Source organism: Loxodonta africana, chromosome 8 (assembly GCF_030014295.1).
Source record: "Loxodonta africana isolate mLoxAfr1 chromosome 8, mLoxAfr1.hap2, whole genome shotgun sequence".
In the NCBI taxonomy this organism is placed as follows: Eukaryota; Metazoa; Chordata; class Mammalia; order Proboscidea; family Elephantidae; genus Loxodonta; species Loxodonta africana.
In genome coordinates, this window is record NC_087349.1 from 122,905,810 (window position 1) to 122,933,432 (window position 27,623).

Consider the following 27,623-nt stretch of genomic DNA (forward strand, 5'->3'; position numbering starts at 1 on the left):
CCACATCTCTGGCATCCCTCTGCTGAATTCCCAAGGCCCTCTCTGTGCGCCTCCTTACTTCTGTAGAGACGTCCTCTGTAACACATTTGGTTTGCATGCATTTGTTTATTCATGGAATGTAGCCTGCAGAGAGCCCAGGTCCCAGCCTGGCACAAAGCGGGTGCTTGGCTAATGGTAGAGGGTCTGCTTGAGGGCCAGCCTTCCCTGCGGGACTGAGATCTCCTTGAGAACAGCTGTGAGGTGTTTATGTGCACTGCTGTAGTGCCCAGCATAGGGTGTGGCTTGGAGCAGTGCTTAGAAGATATTTGTGGAAGAAGGAAGGGCGGAGAGAGAGGGGAATGAAGGAAGGAGAGAAGAAGGGAGTGAAGGAGAAAGGGAGGGAGAGGAAGGGAGGAAAAGAGGAAGGGAGAGAGGGAATGGGTGGAAAGGGGGAAAGGACAGGAGGGGAGAAAGGAGGAAGGCATAGCTGGGCAGCCAGTGTGTGGGCAGGAGGGGGATGAGACGGATTTGGGGCAGAGGGGAGGGGTTGGCTTGGAGCTGCAAGCAGGTAGCCTTCGGGACCTTGTCTCTTGGGAATGGCAGATGCTTCCTCACCTGACGAAGCCTCAGCCCTGTTTCTGTGACTGTTCTATGCCTGTGACAAAGTTGGGGGCATTTTGAGTTGGGAGTGGTGGTGGGGGTGGGCATAAAGGAGGAGGAGAGCTTGGTCAGGGGTCTTGGGAATGAACGTTAATTATGGATAAACTGCATCTGGGGAGAAATTTGAAGCATCTATTTGGGACCAGTTAGGGAAGAAGTAGAAGAAATCCATAGAATCAAAATTGTGCCTCAGCCTTTGGAAAATTTGCCAATTACCAAAACACTTTTAACAGTGAACTTTTCTGGGTGTGAGGTGCAGCCTTCATGCGTACCTATGTACGTTACAGATTGTAAAATATTCTTCATGAGTGTGCTCTGTGCTGGGGTCTTTCTCAGAAATTGAAAAAAGTGGGAGAAGCAATTCGAAATGTGTTCTTTCGTTTCAATTACTTTCCAGAAAGAAAATGCTTGAAATACTCAGTGACTATCTGATTCTTTCAGAAGTGGCCAGATAGTCACACCTGTAACTTAGACTTATAAAAACTCTGCCCAATTCCAGCTCTTGCCTGGTCGGGCTTTGTCTTGGTCAGATATGTGGCCACTGTGGTTGCTGAACCCACTCTGGGCTTCAGGTTGGCCCTTGGCTTTGGTTCACTTCGATTCCACGAACTTTACTGCCCTGACTCTGAGCTAGGCACTAGGGGTTGGGGGTTGAATGGGGAAATGAAGACTTGGTTCCTACTTCCCACGTACTCTAGTTGTTAATTTGGGGAGGCATTAATTCTGACTAGAAGGATCTGAGGTGGCCTCAAAGGGGAGGTATGGTTTGAGTCGGGTTTCTATGGGGCGGGGGTGGGACTTTGTAAACTTCGAGGCAGAAATGTACATCCAGGCAGAGGGTGTGTGTGTGGTGTATGTGGTATGAGTGCTGTGTGTGGTGTCTGGTGTATGTGGTGTGTGTGCACGTGTGGTGTGTATGGTATGCATATGGTGTGCAGTGTGTGGTGTGGTGTGTATGGTATGCATATGGTGTGCAGTGCGTGGTGTGGTGTGTGTGGTGTGTATGTATAGTGTGTGGGGTGCCTGTATGGTGTGTGTGTCTGGTGTGGTGTCTGTGTAGCATGTAGTATGTGTGGTGTGTGTGTGGTATGTGTGTGTATAGTGTGTGTACGTGTGTGTGGTGTTTATAGTGTGTGCTGTGTGTATGGTGTCTGCTGTGTGTGTGTGTGGTGTGTGTCTGTGGAGTGGTGTGTATGTAGCATGGTGTGTGTGGTGTCTATGGTGTGTGTGTGGAGTGGTTTCTGTGTGATAATATGTGTGGAGTGTGTGTGATATGTGTATTTGTGTGTATGTGCACACAGGGACGGAAGATGTCCAGGGAAGGGCAGAGAGCTACTGTTTCTGGAGCACTGGGTGCTTGGTTTCTGGTAGTAGCAGTGGTCGTGGGGGTGGGTTGTGTCGACAGAAAACAAAAATGGCAGAAGCTGTTGGGGCTAGAGGGTCTCTGCAGCCCCGGGCTAAGATGTATGGAGTTATGTGTGGGCACAGTAGCGGTCTCTGGGTGTGTGTATGGGCACAGTAGCGGTCTCTGGGTGTGTGTGTGGGCACAGTAGCGGTCTCTGGGTGTGTGTGTGGGCACAGTAGCGGTCTCTGGGGGTGTGTGTGGGCACAGTAGCGGTCTCTGGGTGTGTGTGTGGGCACAGTAGCGGTCTCTGGGTGTGTGTGTGGGCACAGTAGCGGTCTCTGGGTGTGTGTGTGGGCACAGTAGCGGTCTCTGGGTGTGTGTGTGGGCACAGTAGCGGTCTCTGGGTGTACCGCAGCACATTTAGAGACTTAGTCTCGCTTACTTAGGCCGTGTTATCAGGGGGAATCCATCTCTGGAGAAGGACGTTATGCTTGGTAAAGTAGACAGTCAGGGAAAAAGAGGAGGACCCTCAACGAGATGGATTGACACAGTGGCTGCAACAACGGGCTCAAATGTAACGATTGTGAGGGTGGTGCAGGACTGGTCAATGTTTTGTTCTGTTGTACATAGGGCGCTATGAGTTGGAACCAACTCGGTGGCACCTAATGACAGCAACAACAGTAGTCTCTAGAAGGCTTTTTGTTTACTTATATTTGATTGATTGATGCTGAATGTATGAAGGAGAACGGGGCATCAGGAGTGGAGGAAGACTCGTTAACAACCTGCGTTATGCAGATGACACCACCTTGCTTGCTGAAAGTCAAGAGGACTTGAAGCACTTACTAATGAAGATCAAAGACCACAGCCCTTAGTATGGATTGCACCTCAATATAAAGAAAACAAAAATCCTCACAACTGGACCAATGAGCAACATCATGATAAACGGAGAAAAGATTGACGTTGTCAAGGATTTCATTTTACTTGGCTCCACAATCAACAGCCGTGGAAGCAGCAGTCAAGAAATCAAAAGACACATTGCATTGGGTAAATTTGCTGCAAAGGACCTCTTGAAGGTGTTGAAGAGCAAAGATGTCACCCTGAAGACTAAGGTGCTCCTGACCCAAGCCATGGTATTTTCAATCGCATCTTTTGCATGTGAAAGCTGGACAATGAATAAGGAAGACTGAAGAATTGACTCCTTTGAATTGTGGTGTCGGCGAAGAATATTGAATATACCATGGACTGCCAAAAGAACGAACAAATCTGTCTTGGAAGAAGTACAACCAGAATGCTCCTTAGAAGCAAGGATGGCAAGACCGTGTCTTGCATACTTTGGACATGTTGTCAGGAGGGATCAGTCCCTGGAGAAGGACATCATGCTTGGCAGAGTACAGGGTCAGTGGAAAAGAGGAAGACTCTCAACGAGGTGGATTGTCACAGTGGCTGCAACAATGAGCTCAAGCATAACAACGATTGTAGGGATGGCTCAGGACCGGGCAGTGTTTTGTTCTGTTGTGCATAGGGTCGCTTTGAATCAGAACCGACTCCACGGCACCTAACAACAACAACAACGCACTGAGTGTCAGAGCCTGTGGCAGGGAACAGGGCCATGTCCACAGCCACCCGCTCGCCCCCAGCCAGAATTGCCATGGGGCCCCACTCCCCTTCTTGGTCGTTTGTTTGGATCTCAGTGGCCCTTGTCATAGTCCCACTGACATTAAACATAGTGGAGAGCCCTCTTCCTGGCCAGCCTGGGAGCCAGGGACCCTGCTGGAGTTCACACGGTGTCCACCTCCTGGGGTGCTCACAAGGTTTGCAGAATGGAGGCCATCTTATTTTGCTAATGCTGCTGTAACAGAAATAACATAAGTGAGTGGCTTTCTCACAATTCAGAAAGCTCGAGGTCTGCATTCAGGGCACCAGCTCTAGGGGAAGGCTGTCTCTGTTGGCTTCGTGGGAAGATCCTCGTCCCTGCCAGTTTCTGTTCCTTGGTTCCCTGGTGATCTTCACATGGCCTCTATCTTCCCCCACTTGCGCTTGCTTCTCTGTCCGATCTGCTCTTTTTATTATCTCAGAAGTGATTGCTTCAGGACACACCCTACACTGATAATGGCCTCATTAATATGACAAAGAAAACCTATTCCCAAATGAGATTTACATCCACAGATAGGGAGGTTAGGCTTCCAACGTGTATTTCTGGGAGACACAATTCAATTCCTATAACAGACATGGAGCCGAAGTGTGGGGAAGGGACTAGCCGAAAAACAGCAGTCTGGTTGAATGAACGTTATTCCCGTTGACTTTGAATTTCATCAGTGACTAGATGGGCCTGGGCGTGCCTGTGGGAGGGTACAGTCTGTGCACTGGGCAGGCCTAGCATGTCTTTTGGGAGGCCTGGCCCCAGCCTAGGAGCACAGCTGTAGGGCATGGTACAGGACTAGCTTTGCTTTGGGAGGTGGGACGCAGGGATGGGCCAGGATAAGGAACCATCCTAGGCTTTGAAAAAGTGGCATATTGGTTAAGACTTTTGGCTGCGGGTGACAGAAATCCAGCTCAAGTTGGCTTAAGCAACAAAGGGAGTTGACTGACTTGTGGAACTGAATATCTCAGAGCAGCGGGGTTCAGGCACAGCTGGCCCAGAGCTCCGGTGACCTCATCATGATTGTGCCTTGCCTACGGACCTCCTCCTCTGCACAGGCTCCATTTGTTGTCAGGTCTCCCTTTGGGGAAGCCAGATGGCTTAGATAGGGCTGCTGAGAGATTTGGGCCCTGATTCAAAGTAAAAGCTACCCTCACAAGGGTAAATTCGTACTAACGTGTAGTGTAGCTGGGTGCTGGGCCCCCCTGGATGCTATCCCCTGGGAAGTCACTCCAGCTTCCATACTCCTCTCTTGCCTGGTGCTTGCTTCCTGCCCTCCTGGCAACCAGAGGTGAGAACAGGCCTCTGTGCCAGATGCTCCAGCCAGGGACAGACCAAGTCTCTGGGGGCCACCTGGGTCATCTGCTTATCCCTGAGTCAGTCAGGAAGTGACTTTCTGGTTGGCCAGGCCTGGGTCTCATGGCCTGGAGTGAGAGTCACATGGAAAGTGAATGGGAGGTGGTCTCATCCAGGAAGACCAGGGTGCCATTACTGGGGTGGGGACCCAGGTCTCTGAATAAGACATGGTCCCAGGCCTCAGGATTGGGATACGAGGGCACAGGGAAAGAGCAGCACAAAGGGCTGGAACTGGTTGGTGTCCTGAGGCTGGGCCAGGGCAGATCAAGTCAGGCAGCAGCCTCAGCTTACTAGCGAGTGGGAAACAGAGCGAGGCGGAGGGAACTGGGTCCACGCCTGGGCCTGCCAGCACATGTGGCCCCCAGGACAGACTGAGAACTGGGCTCATTGATTGGAGGGAGGGAGGAAAACGGAGCTCATCAAAAGGAGCGCTTTTGGGCTACAGGACTTGTAGACAGCAGATCAGGCTCCCCATTGTGGGAGACGCCCATCCTGGGTCTGGGTGCTGTTGAGGGACACAGGGACTAAATGGGTATCTTCCAATCTCTGATCAGTGGACCATGGAGGCAAACTTGAACCCTGTGCCTGCCCCCTATAGTGATGGCCTTGGAATATCCCAACTCCTGCCCCAGCCCTGGCTGCCCTCCCTCTCCTGGGAAGCCTAGGAGGAGAGTGGCCATATGGGTTGAGGATGTGGGACTTAGATGCCCTCCAAAGCCTCTTCCCACTTACAGACAACTCTCTTCTCTTCCTACTCTCCCCTCCCTGCTCAGATATCCGTGGGCTTCAGAGCTTCCTGGACCAGGCCTCGCGGCTGGGCCTTGATGTCTCTTTACAGAAGGTAGATAAGAACATCAGCCAGGTGTTCACCAGCCTCTTCACCACCATGAAGACAGAGGAGCTGAACCGCTACCGGGACACGCTGCGCCGCGCCATCCTGCTGCTCAGCCCACGTGGAGCCCACGCATTCATCAATGAGGTAGGTCAGCCTGTGCCCGATGGCTTGAGGCCAGGGCTCTTTGTGGGGACGGCTCAGCTGGGCTGCAACAAAGTTCACTGGTGATGGCCGGAACAGATGTGGAGCCACACACAGCCTTGAAGGGGGATGCAAGCACGGCTCTGCTCCTGATTGGTCCCGGACCGGTGACCAAGGCCTGGCCAGCCCCAGAGAGGCTGGGGGCAGCTGGGGTGGAGCCTGTGACCCGTCACTGCCTGGCTTTTCTGGGGCAACATTTGACAACCCCCTCCCCCTTTTAATTTCAGTTTCTTTGCTGACAGGTATAAGCCTCTAGGGGTAAAATAAATTTCCAGCTCTCTGCAGAGGGGGGAAGCTCTGCCTTGGGGTTCGTTAGCACCTGCAGAATGTGTTTGCTGCTGCTCGCCAGGTGATACGCGGAGCGTGGGCCGATCAGCGGGTTTTTGAAAACGCCTCTAGTAGGGGCGTGGGCCGATCAGCGGGTTTTTGAAAACGCCTCTAGTAGGGGTTAGGAACTTCTAGTGAAGACAGCACCTAGCCGCTTAAAAAAAAAAAAAAAATTTTTTTTTTTTTTTTTTAAAGAATCCATTAATTTGAGGACAGACAGCTAGATATATTCTAGGAACTGGCCAATGGACGACAGCTCAGTGATCTAATGGCAGAGAGGGGAAGGCTGGGCTGGTGGTATGTCTCTGGCCTGGGTGGGCTGTGGGGACTGTGCTGGGCAGTGCTGTGCTGAGAGCAGGCGTGGACTGAAGAGGCACAGGGTGGCTGGATACTCCTGCCCAGTCGCCATCTCCTTTTAGACGCTCTGTGTTGGAAAGTAAGATGAAGTGAAAGGCAGAATGATGCTAATCCCATTTGCTGTACTTTGCTGGCTGGTTCTGTGTTCCCTTGTAATTAATTATAACTCAGAATGTTGCCTTGTGCTTCAGAACCCAGCATGAAGGCCCCTGCTGGAGAACTTAAAATTCCAAGTGGTTAATTTGGTCCAATTGACTGGCAGCCCTGGTGCTTTTGGGCTAATCAGGTCTGGATGGCACCAGTGGCCAGGGGGCTGTGATGTCCTGTTGGTTCCTGGCATTTTCACCAGAACGTGTTCCGCTGTGTGGCCTGACTCAGTTCAGTAATGGGCAGCCCAGGACGTTAGCATCGCTAATGTGTTCTGCCCTTCTCAGAATGTTCCCAGCAGTGTATTTCCAGAAGTCTGATCACAGAGCTGCTTTGCTGTCGCTAAATTCCCCAGCCTGCTTCTGCTGCAGTGACGGTGTGGGCTAAGTGCACCCCCAGCCTCCTTCTTCCTCTCCTTGCTTCCTTTCCTCTGTTCAGCTGTTAAGCACAGGAGTAGAAGGAAAATTGGCACTGGAGTTATATAGATTTGGGGTCAAGTCCTAGCTAACCCACCTACTATTTGTGTGATCTTGGGAAAATTTCCTCTCTTCAGTTTCTTTATCTGTAAAATAGGGATGAAGGAGATGGCAGATATGAAGCCGTTCGGACACCGCATCTCAATCAGCATCCATTCTCTTTTTGCTGTACATATTCACGCATTTTCCTTCCAGATGAATTCAACCCCTGTCTGTTTCTAGACCTTATAAGGATTTAGACCTAGCCAAGTCTGGTAGCCCAAAGGTGTTATTTCCAAATGATTAACTATGCAAACTCCTGCAGTGTTAGATACACTTGGCTAGGCGTTGGCCCATTGCCTGCCTGCTTTCCCGGCTGCATTTGGAAAGCCTTTGCTTTGCTGGGTGTCACAGCGCTGGGAATGCCTTTGGAGTGGGTACTTCTAAGCGGCAGGAGTGACAAGCACCTGTAATGGTGGCAGTCTGTGGGGAAGGACAGGGTCTGGGCTTTGGGCACAAGGCCACTGCCCCTGCTGTCCCCTTCCACTCCTGCTGGGGAGGGCCTTGGGCTCTGGCCCATAATCCTGGCCATCAGGTCGGGGAGGAAGCCCCATTTCCTGGGACCACCATGTGCCTATCCCTTCATATGCATTCTCTGGCCCTCACACTTTGCAGGTGAAGAAACCAAAGCCGAATTAAATGAGGTGCTAAGATCACACAAATAGCAGCCAGGAAGGACATGACTGGAGTCCGTGTTTGATCCACTGTGGAGCTCCTCTCTCCCCCATGGCTGGAGTGACTGTGGAGAAAACAACTTCTTGCAGTTAAATAAGGCTGCGCTTGCTTCACAGGGGGAGATGTGGCTTGACTGCTCTACTGGGGCGGACAGAGGTTGTGAGGCTGCATGTGCTCAAAGGGCTTTAAGGACGGCCACCCTAGGTCTACTTAGAGCAGGACGGGAAGCATACAGACTCTGGAGCTGCAGTAAACGGTATGGCTCCCTAGCCCTGCATGTCTCTGCATGAGGGCCTTCTTTCACTGCCTGAGGCATCACTGGGCTCCTTGAGCAGATGAATGCAGCTGGTTCTTTGCTGTGACAAGGACAGAGGATGCTCACAGGGTGACCCACTCCCAGGGCATGTCTGCAATTCCATGAAACTCAAAGCAGTGTTACGGGGAAGTAAAATGGCTCCATGCTCCCTGCAGCCACGTTGGCATGTGGATAGTGTGCTTTGCTCTGCAGGTGGCGGCAGGGGCAAAGTACTGCCAGGTACAGGTTGTGGGAGTACCTGGTTGTCACTGCTCCCCTCCCCCATTGGAAGGCCTGGATGAATGGGAGTGAGGGAGGAAGTTGGACTCTGCTCAGGTTCTTTTTGCTGTGTTACATGTAAGCTCACTGCTGAGGCTGGAGCTTTCACTTTGTTAGTAAATTCTGCGTGGCGTGCCTCACAGCTGTGTGACCCCACAGGGTATCAATGTGCTGCACTGGGGTACTCCTTCTCCACACAGTGTCCATGGGTGGTGGCTCTCAGCCGGTCGCTGAGCTCTCTCTGGTCACCACTCCACTGGGTAGGGCAGCCTGGCCTGGAAGGGGTGGTGGGTGAGGCAGGCACAGGCACGGGACCTGCCTGGGGCCCCATGAGCACATGTGACAGTCCCCTCCTCTAGACTCCCTCACCCTCCATCGCCTAATCTGATTTCAGGTCCCTCCTTGGAGGTCTTTTCATCACCATCTTAACAATCATCGCACCAGTGTATGACCTGAACAAAGTGTGAGGGGCTCCCTTGGGGAGTGGAGGCTTGGGGGAGAACATAGAGTCAGCGGGCCACAGCTCTCTATGCTCTCCTGGTCCCTGGCCTGGAGCCCACCCTGTGGCTGCTCTTGGGGCCACTGAGGGCACAATCATGAAGGGAGCCCTCCTTTTAGCAGGCTGGCCCTGCTCTGTGCTGGGCTCTGGCACTCTCTGAGTGTGGGAAGGTGGCTCTTTGCAATCACTACCTCGCTGGGGAGTGAGTTGTGGTCATTTCCTCTTAGCTCAGCCTGGGCTCTGCTCTGGGCCCTGGGCTGCTGTGTGGGACTCCAACAGACAGCATCTATGATGCTGTCCTCACGTAAGCTTGCCTGCCTGAGCCGCCACCATGGGAGGTGTGTGTGTGTGTTCTTTCCTCACTCCAGGGGCCACAGCGCTCCTGTACTGGGCAAGATGACAGTGACTGAGAGGGCTGAGGGCAGAGGCCTTGCTTCTGGGAATTCCATCTGTGGGCTGCCGGAGTTTCTCTGTTCTTCTCATATGTCCTCTCTTTCATATCTCCAACATTTAATGTGCCCAATGCTGGGCTAGACACTGAGGGTATTGTCCCTGGTGTCATGGGGTTCCCAGCTTGGTGGGGAAGACAGCAGTGTAAGCAGATCCCTTCACCTTTGCTAGCAGAGGTGTGTGCAAGGTCCTGGGAGAGCACCGAGGATAGAGCAAGGCCCACTGGCCAGGGAGAGGTAGGGGTAGTCAGAGGGTCAGGGGATGCTTCCTGGTGTAGGTGATGCTGGGGCAGGGACTATAGGAATGAACTTGCATTAGTTCAAGGAGGGGCTAGGGCCAAGGAACCTGGAGAGACCTCTGTATCCAGGCACCTGTGAGGTGTGGTGGTTACAGCAGTGGGTGTGCAGGGCGGAGCGTGCCTGGAGCTGAGGCTGGGAAACAAGCAGGTAGAGCTCTGTAGTCCTGGATGGGAAGTTCAGACTTCAGATCAGGTTACCGTTAGGGTCCTTTTCAGGATCTTACAGGTGAACAGCTTACAAGTACCTGTGTAAACTCAGCTCTAGGGCTATTGGGGGCACACCTGTTTTACAGCTGTTGTTCTTCTCCCAGCCAGGTGTGATGAGGAGACCTCCAGTACACAGTAAATTTTGTCCCTGGGTTCCATCTCATCTTCCTGAAGGGGATTCCATCCGTCGGTCCATCTGTCCATCCATCCATCCATCCATTTATCCATCCATCTGTCTGTTCGTCCGTCTGTCCAGCCATCCAGCAAATACTGCTTGAATGCCTGCTGTGGATGAGGCACCATATCAAGTATGAGTGAGAACAGAGAACTGGTGCCTGTCTTCTCTCCGAGACCTGCCATGCCCGGAGGCTGTGGCCAGCAGAGAAGCTGCTCCCCAGAGCACTCATTCACTGAGGATCCTCTGGGTATGTGTGTGTGAGTAGAGGGGAGGGGGAGCTCTGGGTGTTTTTTTTTTTTTTTTTTTGAGACTCCAGGACTTTGACCATTCGTCTGTCATTCATCTGTGCCTTTGTATTTATGATCTGTAGTTGGAAAACATGGCCTTGGTGATAGAAGTGATGCCGAAGATCCCATGATAAAATTTTGCAAGACCAGTGACTTAGGTGTCATAAATACCTTTATTTCAACATCATAAGCGGTGACTATACACGTAGACCTCACCAGGTGGAAAACACAGGAATCAAACTGAGTACATCTGTGGAAAAAGACAATGGAAAAGCTCAATATCATCAGTCAGAACAAGGCCAGGGGCTGACTGCAGAATAGACCATCAACTGCTCCTATGCAAGTTTAAATTGAAGCTAAATAAAATTAAAACAAGTCCATGAGAACCAATATATGACCTTGAGTATATCCCACCTGAATTTGGAAACCATCTAAAGAATAGATGTCACACATTGAACACTAATGACCGAAACCAGATGAGTTGTGTAATGACATCAAGGACATCATACATGAAGAAATCAAAAGGCATCAAAAAGACAGGAAAGACAGAAAAGACCAAAATGGATGTCAGAAGAGACTGAAATTTGTTCTTGAATGTAGAGTAGCTAAAGTGAATGGAAGAAAGGATGAAGTGTAAGAGCTGAACAGAAGATTTTGAAGGGTGGCTCAAGAAGACAAAGTAAAGTGTTATAATGAAATTTGCAAAGTTAGAAAACCAAAAGGGAAGAACACACCTGGCATTTCTCAAGCCGAAAGAACTGAAGAAAAAATTCAAGCCTTAAGTTGCAATAGTGAAAGATTCTATGGGCAAAATGTTGAATGATGCAGGAAGCATCAAAAGAAGATGGGTGGAATACACAGAGTCACTGTACCAAAAAGAATTGGTTGATGTTCAACCATTTCAGGAAGCAACATATGATCAAGAACCAACGATACTGAATGAAGAAGTCCAAGCTGCACTAAAGGCATTGGTGAAAAACAAGGCTCCAGGAATTAATGGAATACCAGTTGAGATGTTCCAGCAAACAGATGCAGTGCTCGAGGTGCTCCTTTGTCTATGCCAAGAAATTTGGAAGAGCACTACCTGGCCCACTGACTGGAATAGATCCATATTTGTGCCCATTTCAAAGGAAGGTGATCCAACAGAATGCAGGAATTATTGAACAATGCCATTAATATTACATGCAAGTAAAATTTTGTTGAAGATTGTTCAAAAATGGTTGCAGCAGTACATCGATAAGGAACTGCCAGAAATTCAAGGTGGATTCAGCAGGGGATATGGAACAAGGGATATCACTGCTCTTGTCAGATCTTGGCTGGAAGCAGAGAACACCAGAAGGATGTTTACCTGTGTTTTATTGACTATGCAAAGGCTTTCGACTGTGTGGATCATAACAAGTTATGGATAACATTGCGAAGAGTGGGAATTCCAGAACACTTAATTGCACTCATGTGGAACCTGTACATAGACCAGGAAGCAGTCCTTCAAACAGGACAAGGAGATACTGCGTGGTTTAATGTTAGGAAAAGTGTGAGTCAGGGTTTTATCCTTTCACCATACTTATTCGGTATGTATGCTGAGCAAATAATCAGAGAAGCTGGACTATATGAAGAAGACTGTGGCATCAGGATTGGTGGAAGACTCTGCAATATGCAGATGACACAATCTTGCTTGCTGAAAGTGAAGAGGACTTGAAGCACTTACTAAAGAAGATCAAGGGATACAGCCTTCAGTATGGATTACACCTTAACATAAAGAAAACAAAAATCCTCACAACTGAACCAATAAGAACATCATGATAAATGGAGAAAATATTTAAGTTGTCAAGGATTTCATTTTACTTGGATTCACAATCAACGCCCACAGAAGCAGCAGTCGATAAATCTAACAACTTACTGCATTGGGCATATCTGCTGCAAAAGACATCTTTAAAGTGTTGAAAAGCAAAGATGTCTCTTTGAGGACTAAGGTGCACCTGACCCAAGCCATAATATTTTCAGTTGCCTGATATGCATGCAAAAGGTGGACAATGAGTAAGGAAGACAGAAGAATTGATGCCTTTGGATTATGATGTTGGCGAAGAATATTGAATATACCATGGGCTTTCAGAAGAACGAACGAATCTGTCTTGGAAGAATTACAGCCAGAGCGCTCCTTGGGCTCCTTGGGAGTGAGAATGCCCAGACTTCATCTCACTTACTTTGGACATGTTATCAGGAGGGACCAGTCCCTGGAGAAGGACATCATGCTTGGTAAGGTAGAGGGTCATCGATAAAGAGGAAGACCCCTGATGAGATAGACTGACACAGTGGCTGCAAGAATGGTCTCAAACATAGCAATGATTGTAAGGGTGGCACAGAATCAGGCAGTGTTTGGTTCTGTTTTACATAGGGTGGCTATGGGTCAGAACCAACTTCATGGCACCTAACGACAGGCTTCCTTCTCTCTTTTTGTTTCTTTATTTCCACCCCTCGCTGCCTCTTCCTGTCTCTTTTGTTTGACTGGAGAGTAAAAAAATTAAATTGTTTTGAACAATCTGTGTTATTCATGGAGAAGGTCTTGCAATTCTTGGTTCATAGTTCCAGAGGCAAACAGGTGCGGCCTTCCTGGGCCTCCTGTGGCCTGGGCACCATTCATCTCTGTGTGCCCCACAGATGTTGGATGCATCTGTCCCTCCTCCAAGACTGCAAACCCCTCAAGGGCAGGGACTGCATGGTGTTCACCATTTTATCTTCAGCGAGCAGCACAGAGTCTGACACATAGCAGTGTTGAGGAATACATGAATGGGTAGCTTATATTCGTTACTTCCAAGAGAACAGGCCTGAAGCCAGGCTTTCCTGTGCATGCCTTGGTTGCCATTTTCTCTGGTAAACAACGTCCCAGGACAGGCTATCATCTAAGAGGCTTTGGTTTTAAAACCTCACCTATTGGAAGGGCTTGAGTTTGCTTCAGAATGGTGCTTTCAAGTGGGGGCCGTACAAGGGGCTGAACTGTTCATGCAGACGGGGTGTTCTTGGACCTCGCTGTGGCACAGGGTAGGGAGAGCAGGGTGCAGAGAGATGAGTTTGTTGGGGAGTAGGCTGAGGATAAGTAGCCATGGATGGGAGGCTGGGCACACGCGTGCACACACACGCGCGCACACAGCGACCAGCTATACACACCAGTGCAAACAGACCCTCAAACTAGTGTAGCTCAACAGGCACAGGCGCACATCTACACGAACACACACACTTGTGCATATTTAAACACACACACGCAGGCACTAGGATAATGGCGCTGCTGGCATCAGGGAAGTCCAAGGGTGTGATTGTACCATGAGAAAGAAATGGCAATGACCAAATGAGGGTTGCAGCAGATGGCATTGACCTTTGCAGTTAGACGGACACTAGCCATCTCTTTCTGTATCGAGAAGGATGGAAGAAAGAGCAGGAGGGAAACAGCCCTTTGGTAGAAAAGCTTCCCACGGATCTTGAAGACCCAGACTGGTTGGAGCAGATGAGGAGGGAGGGGTGAAAGTGGAGGGTCCACTCCCAGTGTTCCTGCCTGGATTGGCTTTCCAGGCAAGGTGCACGGCCAGAGGCCAATTTAATCCTTCCTAGATGCACGGTGTGGGTTAACACCTGACTTGGAATCGGTTGCTTCTCCAGATTTGCTGCAGTGAGTGAGCCTTCCACAAATTGAATATAAAGATTGTGTTTTTTAATACATTTATAGCAAAGGTAAATTAAATAATCGCAATGCTCTGTTGTACCACATGATGTATGCAAATATTTCTCACTCCGGCCCTGTAAATCTTCAGCAGATGACTTTATCACTCAGAGCTGGGATAATTCTGTGCCATTTAAGTATCATTTACCAGAATATTTTAGATTACTAATTAATTATAGAAGATAAATTTTTAAATGTGGCCCCACATTTGCATTTAATTATACCCCACTGTTTACAGATTTTAAAACCTTAGCTCTTTCTCAAAAGTGTTGGGAGTCTGAGAAATTCGTTTTCTCCCCTTATAAGTTCTTAGAAATGAGATCATGAGGATGAGCTATTTTCTAGTTTACTCTGGGAGGTTTAGTGGATGCTAGAGGCAGTCAGACTCGGGGCCTGGCTGAGACGGGGAGCGGAAACAGAGGTGGAGAGCTCTGCTATCTGGGCCTGTGACCAAGACCCTGTACGGGTCCCCTTCTTTTTCTGCCACCACACTCCTGCTCCTCTTTCAAAACCCCACTTGTACTGGGAAGCCATCGTGAGCTCCCTCCCTGGATGCTGGCCAGGCACTGGTCTAGCCCGGCTCTGTTTCCCTGTTCTCTGTGACAGCCCAGTAGCACCTCGTGGTGCATGCCCCTGACATCCTGGACACACTGCCCTTGCTGGTACCACATCACAGCTGACACAGCACATAACTGCTTGTACTGAGGCCATCTGTTTGCATCTCTCTCCCCTTTTGACCTGGGTGCTCTTAAAGACAGGGACCTTGGTGTGCCCATCTTTCTTAAATGCCTTTTTGGGGTCTGCTTATGGTGGCTGACAAAGGAATGGATGAAGGGAGGGGACCTGGAAGCTCTGACCTCTGCCCCCACATGGACATTCTTCTCAGGCCATGGCAATAGGCCCAGTTACCCGGGGGTAGACCATTCTTAGTGCTCCAGCAGAGTAGGAGCACAGAGCGAAACATTGGTTTGAAAGAATTTAGTGTTTGACTTTTGATATTTCAAAAGAGTGTTAAAACAACCACCGAGGGAAATTGCCTGAATTTTGTTGGGCTTTTATTTTCTGGTTTCACATTGTTACTTCTAGTGACATCTTGAGTCATGCCACCACCTTTTTGGTGCCCAGTGGCACTGAAGGCCTCACTCGGGCTGTTTGGAAGCACGTCTATATCCATCCTGGGGTCAAAGAGAGGGGTTGTGAACCTGAAACAGGCCTCAGGCACTTGGTGTTCTGTCCTTCCTTGGTGAGCCATTAAATAGCTGAGCAAAGTGTTGGTTCTTCCCTGCGGGAGACTCTGTGGCTTATTAGCAGGTGGCCCCTTTGGCCAGGAAGGCAGCAGCATGAGGAATAGGTGTTTACAAAGGGAAACAGACTGAAGCTGCTGAAATGCCAAAATACACCTTTCTGTTGCTCAGATCCCCAGGGCACTCAGGGCCAGGGCCCCTCCAAGGTGGTGTGTCAGTCCCTGTCTTAGTTATCTAGGACTGCTGTAACAGAAATACCACAAGTGGATCTCTTTAAGAAATAGAAATTTATTCTCTCACAGGTTAGGAGGCTAGAAGTCCAAATTCAGGGTGCCGGCTCCAAGAGAAGGCTTTCTCTCTCTGTTCTCTGTTGGCTCTGGGGGAAGGTCCTTGGCATCGATCTTCCCCTGGTCTAGGAGCTTCTCAGCCCAGGGACCCCGGGTCCGAAGGACGCGCTATCTTCCTGGCTGTTGTTTCTTGGTGGTATGAGGTCCCCCTGTCTATCTGTTAACTTCTCTCTTTTATATCTCAAAAGAGGTTGACTTAAAACACTGTCTAGTCTTGTAGATTGAGTCCTGCCTCATTAACATAACTGCCGCTAATCCCATCTACTCAATACCATAGAGATAGGATTTATAACACATAGGAAAATCACATCAGATAACAAAATGGTGAACAATCACACAAAACTGACAATCATGGCCTAGCCAAGTTGACACATATTTTTGGGGGACATAATTCAATCCATGACAGCCCCCAATCAGGAAGCAGAAGGATGTACCAAGAAACTGTGGGAGGTCAGAGGAAGGTGTGGGACAAGCTATGAGAGGTAGAGGCAAGGTTATCCAAACTGGCGTTGCTCCTTCTTGGGGAAGCTACTGAGCGGTGCAGCCTACCTTTTGGGCCACCTTCCCACAGGGTGTGCTCCCTGCACACTGGGAGAAACTGGCTCAGGCCAGTAGACCTTGTTCACCTGCCCCCTTTGCCCATGTGGCTGGTCTGCTTGGAGGGGAAAAGGTTTCGGCATTAGTCAGCTACTGCAGTGTAACAAACCACCCCAACCCAGTGGCTTCACACAACATGCACTTGTAATGGCTCATACGGCTCCCGGTCAGCAGGTATTCCTGCTGCTCTGGGTCATCTGGCCATTCAGCCGGGGTTGGCTGGCTGTGATCTGGGCTGATGTGGTGACTGGGCCCAAATCTGTCATCATCCAGCATGCTTGTTGCTGTTAGCTGCTGTCCAGTTGGCTCTGACTCATGGCTGTGCACAGTGGAACAAAGCGCTGCCTGGGCCTGGACCATCCCCGTGATCAATTGTGGATCATACCATTGTGATCCACGGGGTGTTCGCTGGGCGATTTTTGGGAATAAAGCACCAGGCCTTTCTTCCTAGCCTGTCTTAGTCTGGCTCTGTTGACACTTGCTCGGCATCCACGCATACCCATGCAGCAGCAGCAGGAATCCCAGGAGAACAAATGCCAGTGCATGGGATCACTTGAGGCCAGGTTCAGAACTGGTGCACCGTTGCTTCTGCCACAATCTCTTGGCCAAAGAAAGCTACAAGCCCAACCCAGACTTAAGGGGCAGCAGAAAAAGACCCTCCCTCTTGATGGGAGCCCCCTCTTGGGGGTGACCGCAAAGCTATTTGCAAAGGGCGTGGGTGCAGCAGAGGATGCAGCAAAAGGCCGTTTTGTAATCCGTCTCCCACCACCACAGTGTGGAGTGGGGTTCCTGGGAGACACCCAGGGAGCGAGTGGCTGGCAGGATGGTCAGTGACCTGGGCCAGGTGCCTCCCTACTCTTACTGTGTCTCTGCATTGCTCAAATTTGGGGCGAGGGATGTGGAGCAGAGGGAGGGGTGGAAAGTCCTTTATCAAGTCTGCCTCATTTAGACCCATTAACTCACTTATGGCCCTCTACTTCACCAAACAAGATGTCCTTTCTAGCTACTGAGAGGTGCAGCCTACCTCTGGGGCCACCTTCCCACAGGGTGTGCTCCCTGGGCACTGGGAGAAACTGGCTCAGGCAAGAAGTAGGCCTTGTTCACCTGTTAGCGGGCCAACGAAAATGAGGAGAGCCCTCAATGAGATGGACTGACACAGTAGCCGTAACAACAGGCTCAAACATACTAACAATCGTGAAGGTGGCACAGAACCGTGCACAACTTTTCCTTCTGTAATACACAAGGTCACCATGAGTCAGAGCCAACGGTACGGCAACTAACGACAAAAACAACAATAACGACAACTCACTCATCTATCCGATGATGCTGGGGTGGAGGGAAGTGTTGGGACAGATCACTGGAGCCCGTGGGCGTTTCGTGACTGGCTCACAACACAGTAAAGAAGTGATAATGCTGGGATGTGAACTCAGAACACGTGACTCCAAAACGCAGGCTCTTTTCCACTACCTGCACTGAGAGGAGGAGGTGCTGCCTTGACAGACTGAGTGGCCATCTTCTGCCTGGACACGACAGAGGGTTGGCTCAGAGAACACACCCTGAGAGGCTGGTGGGGCCTGAGGAGGGTGGTCCAGACACCTCTGATTGCTCCTGTGGGGAATAAGGGACTCCACCCGTGATGAGTCTCTTCCCCGGCACCCCCAGAGGACATGCAGGGCATGGGTGGGCTGCCCCTGCCTCTCTTCTTGGCAACCAGAAGAGTGACTTCCAAGAAGCCAGCTTGTCACGAGAAACTGGAGGGCCGTTTTACTTAACCCTTCCATGGTGCAGGTCAGTGGGGGATGAGGGAGAAGGCCAGAGCTCCGGACAGACCGGTCCAGCCCCTCTTTCACATCCTCACAGCGTGCCTCGAGGCACTTACTGCCCCCTCTGAGCTCTGATTTCCCCACCTGCACCATGGAGTTTGACTCAAGATTTTAAGTAAGAGGGGCACTCTGGGTGCAGGGCCTTCCCCTTCCTCTCTCACTGACCAGTACAGGCTGGGCATCCAGGAGGGACTTAGCAACCGTGGTGTACCTGCGGGCGAGGTGTCACGGAAGATGTAAAGATACGAGGCATTGAGGGGTTGAGAAAAGTGAAACACTCTTCGTGACTCGGGGGGCCAGGTCGACATTGTAAATTTTGAAATGCGCCAGTGGTTGACATCAGGGATTCTCGAGGTAGCACGCTGCTTGTCTGGGTGACCTAAGGGGCATGTGGAGGAACTGCTGACAGGTGTGTCTGCTATTCATTTCTTAGCTTTTTGCTTTGCATCTTCCTCTTTTTGTGTGTCACTTGTGAGTCTTCAGTGACTGTGCGGTGAGCAGTATTAGGGAGAAAGCAAGGAACAGGGGCTGTGGTCCACGTTTGAAGCCTTGAAGATTGGGGAGAAAGGACTTGCTGCCGGAGATAAGAGTGAAGGCATGAGAAGAAAGAACCAAATGGAAGTAGGAAATTGAAGGAAAAATTTCCAGGAGAAACATACATGTATCCCCCAGCCCCATCCAAGAAGCCCTGAATGTTCTGGAGGGCAAGTGCTGGGTGTAGAAGTAGGACTTGAATCACTTTAATTTAAATAAGGAGAGATAGGGAAGAGGGCCTGAGATTTCCCCCCTTCTCTCTCCATCCTCTCCCACCGTTCCTGTTCGCCACAGAGGGAATGTGAGGCTTGTAGGTGCTTGTCTGGGGACACGCTGATGCTCCTTCAGGAGCTGGAGCTGTTGTCGCACAGCAGAAGCCACACTATCTTTGCAGGAAATAGACCCACCGTCAGATCCCAGCGCTGTGATTGGTGCCATGTTTTTGAGCCTGTTTACTGAGCTGTAAAATGGAATAATAATGCCTTCCCAGAGAGGTGCCCTGAGAACTAGGTGAGATAAAGCTCACGACGGGGCCTGGTGGTGCTCAGGTGAGAACTAGGTGAGATAAAGCTCACAAGGGGGTCTGGTGCTCAAGTGGTGGTTTCGTTTCTTATTGTGTCTGAGAATGGTGTTTAGCAGAGGTTGTAGAATCAACCTGGGGCTCCTGGGGGCTAGGTTGGACAGTCAGTGGCTCAGAGAAGGAGCTGTGGTCAGCCTGGAGGAAGGGTGCTTCCTCTCTCTTTGTTTCAGGAAGCATAGCTCTCAGAACCAAATGGGGGAAGGCCAGAGGCTGGGGGTTGGGGGAGGGGCCAGCAAAACTGACAGAATGCTTACAGCCCTCAACTGGCTAATCTGGATTAAGGGCTGGACTCTCTTCCCAGCACTAAACTGGAGAGAATAAATCCACGGGGCATGGTGGGAGGAGAGGGCATTTCCTCACTCCCCGGGGCTCCAGATGCTGGCTGGGTGGGGGCAGGTTCTGCACAGTAGTGGGAGGAGATCCAGGGCACCTCCCATCTGGGCTCTCATTGCCTGTCTGAGCAGGCACAGCTGGAAGTGGCTACTGGGCTGATAGCAGGAGGGATGGCTGCCGGCTTCTGCCTGTAGGTCTTCACATGAGAAAGAGTCCCTCAGCAGACTGTCAGGTAACCAGCTCATCATCAAAATTGGATAGGCCTCTGTGCTAGGAACCCTGTGCACTGTATGCTTTTGGGGAGAGAGACATCAACCTTGCCACTAAAGAGCTGACAAGCTTAATTAGAGAAAATCCATACTCAAGAAGAACTGAGAGCAAGAGAATTGGGTGCCAAGCTGTGAGCTCCCAACTGGAGACACCTCCTAGCCTAGCAAAGCTGTGGGAAAGGAGACTGAGTGTCTGCTTCTCCCTCTCAACAGCCAAATGGGTCCACCCAATCCAGGCAACCAGTGTACCCTCTTGGATCGTGCTTTAACTTGGGACTTTTGAATACAGCCAAGAATTAGTAAAGAATGGCTAAAGCCACGCTTTGGAAAGACAGCCAGGTACAACACAAATTACAGATCTGAGCACTTACAGCATCCAGAGAGGAGCGCGAAGGCACAGAGCAGGTGGGCTGTTGGAGGGCCGGGGGTGGAGTGACTGCGGCCCCTTAGCGGGCATGTCCTTCCTTGAAGGCTATGGTCAGGCTCTGCCAAAGTCGCATCCAAGAGCCAGTGGGGCTCCTGCTTCCTGTGTCTCAAGAGGAGCCGGCAATCTGGACTTCACTATGAAATCTCCTAGGTTTTAGATGTTGACAACTAGTTACAAAATTTTTAGACTCTGTTGGCCAACTCTGCCTGTGGCAGGTCTGATGAGGCTTACGGACTGCCAAGTTGCAAGTTCTGACTTATAGCTTATATACAGTCCCCGTAAGCATATTAGATACGGAGGTGGCTCGAAGTGAGCCCTGCTCTCCTCTCCCAGTTCTTTCTCACTAAGAATCAACATTTATTCTTCGTGCAGTCTTCCTAAGAGTTCCTGTTTCTGTCCTTGGATCCTCACAAGCCTACCTCATTTTCTGTGCACCTGACACTCTTCTTGTTCTCGGTGGACAGGGCCAGTACATCGGTGACCTGCCTTAAAATCATCATTTGTATTTGCAGAAAGTTCTTGGCCTATCATCCATCATTGCTCTAAGTCCACGTTAAATGCTAGCTGTGCTTTTTCATAATTACAAGCATCTTTGTTTCTTGGGCTTCCTGTGTGAAGGTCACCTCCTGAGATAGATGGTTCTCATGGCGTTGGTTTGCCCCGTAACAGTATTCCATGATACTGATGTTAGTGACACCTTACCTTGGGCCTGGTGGCTTTCTGTTCCTGGGTTTTCCAACTTTCTCTTCTCTGCCTTTGGGGCCTTCTGGCATTATCTGTTTCCCCTCTGTTCTGGGACTTTTCTGGGCTACAGAGGAGGAGGGTTTTGGCCTGCTTGATCCTTAGCAAGAGAAGTTGTTTCCTATTTAGGGCCCGGACAGCAAAAAGATTTGTCCATCAGCAGTAACGTGGAGGCCACAACACGTTGTGTATTCTGCCACAATCTATTATCCCCATCCATCCTTACTGTAGGTGCAGCATCGCTGGGAGGTGGAGGGGGGTTGTAGGCCCACTTGTCATAGTTTTCTAAAACCGTATTTCATTACCTAGACCAGAAGCTCCTTGCAGGGAAGGCCCCACCTTGCCTCTTGGTGACTTCCCCAGTGCAGAAAGGGCTGCGCAGAGCAGGGCTCTGTGAATCACTGAGTGCATGAGCAGGGCTTGACAGCTTCCCAGCAGGAGCTTTGAAAAAATTGCCTAGTCTCCTGCATCACGCTTAGCCGCTGTCCAGGGCACTAGACTAGGAATCTCAAGAGCTCTTATCCTGGCTCTGTCGCCAGCTCCCAAAGTGACTGTAGACAGCACCTTGCCTCCTTGGGTCTCAGTTTGCCTGTCCTGAAATGGATGAGATGCTAATCGATCAGCTAATATGGACCAACCCTATTCTAGGGACTGGCAGAGGGACAGACATTAACAAAGGCGTGATTGAACCAAAAATAATTTTAGGGGTGCTGTAACAGAGTCCCATAAACTGGGTGACTTTAAACAACAGAAATTGATTGTCTCACCATTCTGGAGGCCAGAAGTCTCAAATCAAGGTGTCATTTGGGCCATGTTCTCTCTGAAGGCTCTGGGGAAGAATACTTCCTTCTCTCTTTCTGAGTTCTGGTGTTTCCCAGCAGTCCTTCGTGCTCTTTGGCTTGTGGATGCATCACTCCAATCTCTGCTTCCATCTTCACATGGACATGGTCGTCTTCCTTGGGTCTGGGTCTGTTTTTATAAGGACAGCAGTCATGTAGTTTTCGGACCCACCCTACTCCAGTATGACCTCATGTTAACTGATAACATCTGCAGAGACCCTATTTCCAAACAAGGCTGTGTTCACAGGTACCAGAGGTTAGGACTTCAGCTCTCTTTTTTGGGAACATGACTCAGTTCAAAACAAGTAGTGATAGCCTCCATGGAAAGACAGGTCAGCCACAGGATCTGGAAAGGGACCAGACTGAAGGTATCATCTCTGACATTCTCTGACTACAGGAAGTAGCGAGGGACATGGAAATTCTAAAGAATGATAATTCATATTAGTCGGGCTGCAGTGAGCCGAGTAGAACTACCCACGGATGGTGTCCTTCTGACCCCTCTGCTTGCTGGGGCCACAGAGGGGACTCAGGGCCCCCGTAGACATCCTCCCTACACTCAACCTGCCTGCCTGGGGCACCACATGTGCCCTGCTTCGTACCACAGCTAGCTCCTCACCAGCTGAGCTGTCCGGGTGATCTCCGCCTCTGGAAGCTACCCACCGTGGTGTCTTTCGAGGAGCAAGCAATCAGCCGCAGAGGTTTTGTGCTTTATAATGTGTGTGCAAATGGGCTGCCTGGCTGCTCCAAGGACGCTCCTTCTGGAAGGCCCCGAGAGCAGGTGCGTACGCCCTTTGCAGAGCACCTTCCTCTATTGTTTGCCAGGGAATTCGGGGAAGCACCAACAGCAAGGACAGCAACAGACCACAGCCACAACCTTGCCTCCTGTCACCTAATGAGAACTCAGGCAGGACTGCCGCCTAGCCCAGCTGGGTGCTGCCTCCACCTCCACATCCCCAGGGCTCTGTGTGTTCCTGCTTTTGCCAACGGGCATACAAATCTGGGCCGCCACTCTGTGTGTGTGTGTATGCCCACATGTGTGCACAAGTACACATGCATGTGCCCATGCACAGGTGTGACTGTGTGTGTATGTTCCCATGCAGGTATGCACGTGTGTGCAGTCATGCTTTTGCGTGTGTGCGCATGCGTATGCATGTTGTAAACGTGTGGGGGGGCAGAGTTTGCTCATGTGTCCTTTGTCCACCTGCCTCCACACTGTGCTTTTGAAGCCACACCATACTTCTCCCACTCCTCCAGCACAGACAGAGCCCTGAGCATGGTCGGAGATGGTGATGCGGGAGCACCCCACCCAGCCCTTTGCTGCTGTAGCCTGTTCCCCCTCCACCTTCATCAGCACCTGCAGATCCCAGGCCCTGGCTCCCCAGGGGCAGCTGTGCCTCTGCTCCCTGGGGTTCGGGCTGCAGCTTTCTTTTAGGACAGGGTGACCTTAGGTAGGACCCCCCTTCCCCTGCTGGGACCCAGTAGACTGCAACTTCATCCCCTCCACTGATTCCAGATCCCCCAGGGGACTTGCAGAGGGCCGGGTGGGGAGTAGGCAGAACTAGCAATGCGCATGGCCAGAATCTGTACAATACGTGGTTCAAAACCCAAGCAGTTGCCTGGTGCCTCCCAGAGCCAGCTCCTTTTAGAGCTTTACCCACAAAGGCTGGGGCCTTGGTTCTGTGGCCATGAGGACTCGGCACTTACCTATTGCCCAGGCCACAGGGGAGGGCACTAAGGAGGGCAGCAGGCTGGGCCCCTGCTTCAGTTTAGGCTCTGCCTCACCCCCACCCGCATCCTCCACCCGCCCTCCATACCCAGCCAGGCGCTCCAGGGGCTACAGACTTCTGGGTGGGGGTGGGTCATAGGGCCAGTCCCATCAGGGGCTGCAGCTGTGGCCCAGGCACAGCGGGGAATCTGAGGCAAATGAAAAGATGGGGAAAAAAAGAAAGACTTGTTTTGTGGTATGGGGAACACCATTTGCACATTCCACTCAGTGGTCAATTTAAAAAACATGACGTTTCCCCTATGAGTAGGGTTCTTTCAAATCTGGCTAGTTTTAGCTTACAGAGGGAGGTAGGGAAAGAGATTGTATAAGAAGCTAGCCGGCAGGCACCCAGCTGGACTCTAGAGCCAGGGAGAGGCTGACTCAGGGAGGGTTCCAGCTGCAGGGCTGTGGTGTGTCTTCTCCCAGGAGGTCTGGCATTTCTCTCTATGAGGAGAGAGCTGTGCATGGTGACAGTCACACTGCCTGCCTTCGGAGATGTAAAGCAAACATATCCTGGCTCATTAATTGTGCCAAGTGAATGAGCCAGGAATGGTCTCCGTTCTCTGACATGGTCAGACAGAGTGGTTTTGGCCCTGGCTTAGTTCACGGGGCTTGTCCTCACACTGAGAACGAAGAAGGGCTCAGGAGTTACACAGCTAGGTGGTGCACTCTCTGGACCTGGGCTTACCGATAAAATAGCAAAATGAGTCCTGTCCAGCCTCCAGGGTGTTGCAAAGGTTAAATGAGATAATGGTGGGACATGCCAACAGTGCCTGGCTGAGGGGAGATGATAACACATGATTGTTCCCATCTCCTGGCACCATGTACCACAGGGCCAGCCCCTCTGCCCTGAGCAGGCTGCCATTGCCACTCCCATTTCCTGAATGTGGAGACTGAGGCACTGTAGGCTTATGTCTGGAGCCCTGGGGTCTCCAGTGGAATATTTAAGAAGTTACTCAGGCCAAGGAGATGTGGAGTGGGCCTGAGGGTGAGAAACCGGAGCGGCCATTGGAAGTAGTCCCTTAGCATGCTATAAAGCTGGTCTAAACCTCTATTTTCTCATCAAAAAAAAAAAAAAAATTTTTTTTTTAAAGTGGGGGGCAGTAGCAGGACCACACCCAGGGGTTGCCATGAGAAGTTAACAAGACAGTGTATTGCAAATGCTTAGAGTAGTTCCTGGTACCTAGTAAGTGTCCAGTAAAAGTTCCCTGGTACTGATGATGATGGCAATGATGCAGCTTGTGTTTCCCATCAGAATACTCTGCCTTTGGCATCACCTTTGTCATACTTGGAAACACCAGCAACCCAGAGGCCTCAGCTCACTCACAGAGTTCCCAAGGCAGTTTTTATCTCATTTCTGGATTGGTGGGTACAGGTGAGGTGGAGATGAGGAATTCCTTGCTGAGTGGGGTCAACAACACTAAGGGGATCCCAGGCCTGGTGGCTGGGGGCCTGCATGCATGCTTCAGGATGTCTGTGCTGTAGCACTGGCACACTGGGGAGGGAGCGAGCATCTTTCTCTGTCCCACAGGAGAGCCAGGGCCACGATATGAGGCTGCAGCCAAGTCTGGCTGCTGGAAGAAGGATCCCGGAATTGTTTGGTCACTGCAGTGACTCTGATGCTGGACCTTTTTTCTGGTTATCTATTGTCATGTGATAAACCACCCCAAAACTTAGTGGCTTAAAACAACGATCATTTTATTCTCTCTTATGTTTTCCTTGGCTGAAAAATTTGATAAGGGCTCAGCTGGGGATTTTTGCCCAGGGTCTGCCATGTGTTACAGTAAGACAGTAGCTGGCCTGGCACTGTGAGGGGTTGGATCAGCTGGAGGCTGGCTGGACATCTCTCCCTCTCCATATAGTCTCAGAGCTTCTCCATGTAGTCTCTCTGAGTCTGCTAGTTGGGTTTCCTCAGAGCATGGTGGCCTTAGGGTGGAAGGATTTCTTAAATGACTGCTCGGGGCTCCAGTATGAGTGCTCCAGCAAGCCAGGAGGAAGCTTGGGCCTCCCTGTTCCACAGAGTCCCAGCTGGATCCCCTGGTGAGCAGAGGAGCTAGGGTGGGACACTGTATCCAGTACTTTGGCTTTTGTGGAGTGAATGTTCACTGTCCCACCATTTGAGAGTGGCCTGAAGGTAACTGAGAGGAGGTGATTGTTCTGGGGGGCACAGAATGAAATCCTAATCAATACGACAACAGGGCCAAAGCAAGGCACTTAGTTTGGGAGATGGCTTGAGCAGAAGGTATAAATAGAGGGTAAGACCTTCCTGGTCCTCAGTGGGCTCAACATTCTTTCCCTGACTTGGTTGTGCTGTTTCCACCTTGTCATAGTTTCTGGGGGGATGGGGTCCCTTACTTTTGTGGTTGCTCTTAATTCATGTTATGGAAGGACATTGAGGCATGAGGAATGTGTGACTTATGTTAGAATCGACTTGACGGCCAGGGTTTTTTTTTTCGAAGGGGCCTGAACAGATCCCTTAAGGAACTCCTGTGTCTAGGGCAGTCTGCTCAGCTAGAGCCACGGTCAGTCATGGTGATCTGCACTGGGGCGTGTAAGAGATGGAGCCTACCCCAAGACCAGGTGTGCTGCGAGGCCAGTCTCCGGCCAAGGGTGCCCACTATCTGGAGGGTGGCAACTGGCAAACCAGACGTTCTCCTTGGCACTGCTTACCCCAAGACAAAGGTGCATCTCATCAAAAATGAGTTTTTCTAAGCCTAGTAATCACAGGGTCAGCGAATAGTTAACATTGAAGGTGATATTTAATACTTATGTCCAAACTGGCAAAACCTTGATATTAATTATCCTGTTATAATTTAATATAGTAATCCATTACTTTGCCATAGAATGGAATGTGGTTATTTAGGACTCTGGTGTGGATAAGAGATTTCTAAAGAGTAAAATTTATAATTTAAAACCCGGTAACAAAAGCCCTGGGTTGCCAGCTGTGATTTTGCACCCCACATTTTTTTTCTAACCATTTAATCATTATTAAATAAATATTTTTGAAGACCGGCACCAGGGATACAAAGGTGTGAACACTGCCTTTCCTCAGGGAGAGAAGACAATCCGACAATACAGGATAGACATAAGTGCAGAGACCATTGGGGCACCTACCAAAGCCATTGATCCATCCTTGGGTGAAAGAAGACTTTATGTAGGAAGCAATGTCTGAGCTGAGTCTTGAAGGAGAGACAAGAGTTAACTAGGGAAAACAGTTGGTAAAGAGTATCCCAGGTGAAGGCACAGGAAGAGGAAGAGCTTAAAGGTAGAAGGCAGGAGGTGAAATTTAGGAGATGGGAGGCAAGGGGTAGGAGGGAGGGAGACAGGGGGTGGGAGGAAGGAGGTGGGAGGGAAGCAGGTGGTGGGAGGGAGGAGCTGGGAGGAAGGCAGGGCGTGGGAGGGAGGTAGGGGGTGGGAGGGAGGCGGAAGGTGGGTGGTGGGAGATGGGAGGCAGGAGATAGAAGGGATGGAAGGTAGGAAATGTAAGGTAAAACTGAAAGGTAGGAGATGGAAGTTGTCTTAGTTACCTAGTGTTGCTATAACAGAAATGCCATAAGTGGATGGCTTTAACAATCAAAAATTTATTCTCTCACAGTCTAGGATTTTGTGGCCAAAATGAGGGTGCCAGCTCCAGGGGAAGGCCTTCTCTCTCTGTCAACTCTGGGGGAAGGTACTTGTCATCAATCTTCTCCTGGTCTAGGAGTTTCTCAGCGCAGGGACCCCAGGCATGCATTTCTTGATAGTATGAGGTCCCTCTCCTCTCTGCTTGCGTCTCTCTCCTTTTATATCTCAAAAGAGATTAACTCAAGATACAACCTAATCATGTAGATTGAGTCCTGCCTCATTAACGTAACTGCCTCTATTCATGCCTCATCAACATCACAGA

General features: G+C 50.4%; 1 protein-coding gene across 1 annotated transcript in view; it reads left to right on the forward strand.

Moving 5' to 3' along the window:
- The window catches only part of GRID1 (glutamate ionotropic receptor delta type subunit 1), a 986,611-nt gene that overhangs the window by 252,507 nt on the left and 706,481 nt on the right, over positions 1–27,623 (forward strand). The window contains exon 4 of the mRNA XM_064290308.1: positions 5,753–5,958. Coding sequence (XP_064146378.1) covers positions 5,753–5,958 — 206 coding nt within the window. The remainder of the gene's footprint in view (positions 1–5,752; positions 5,959–27,623) is intronic.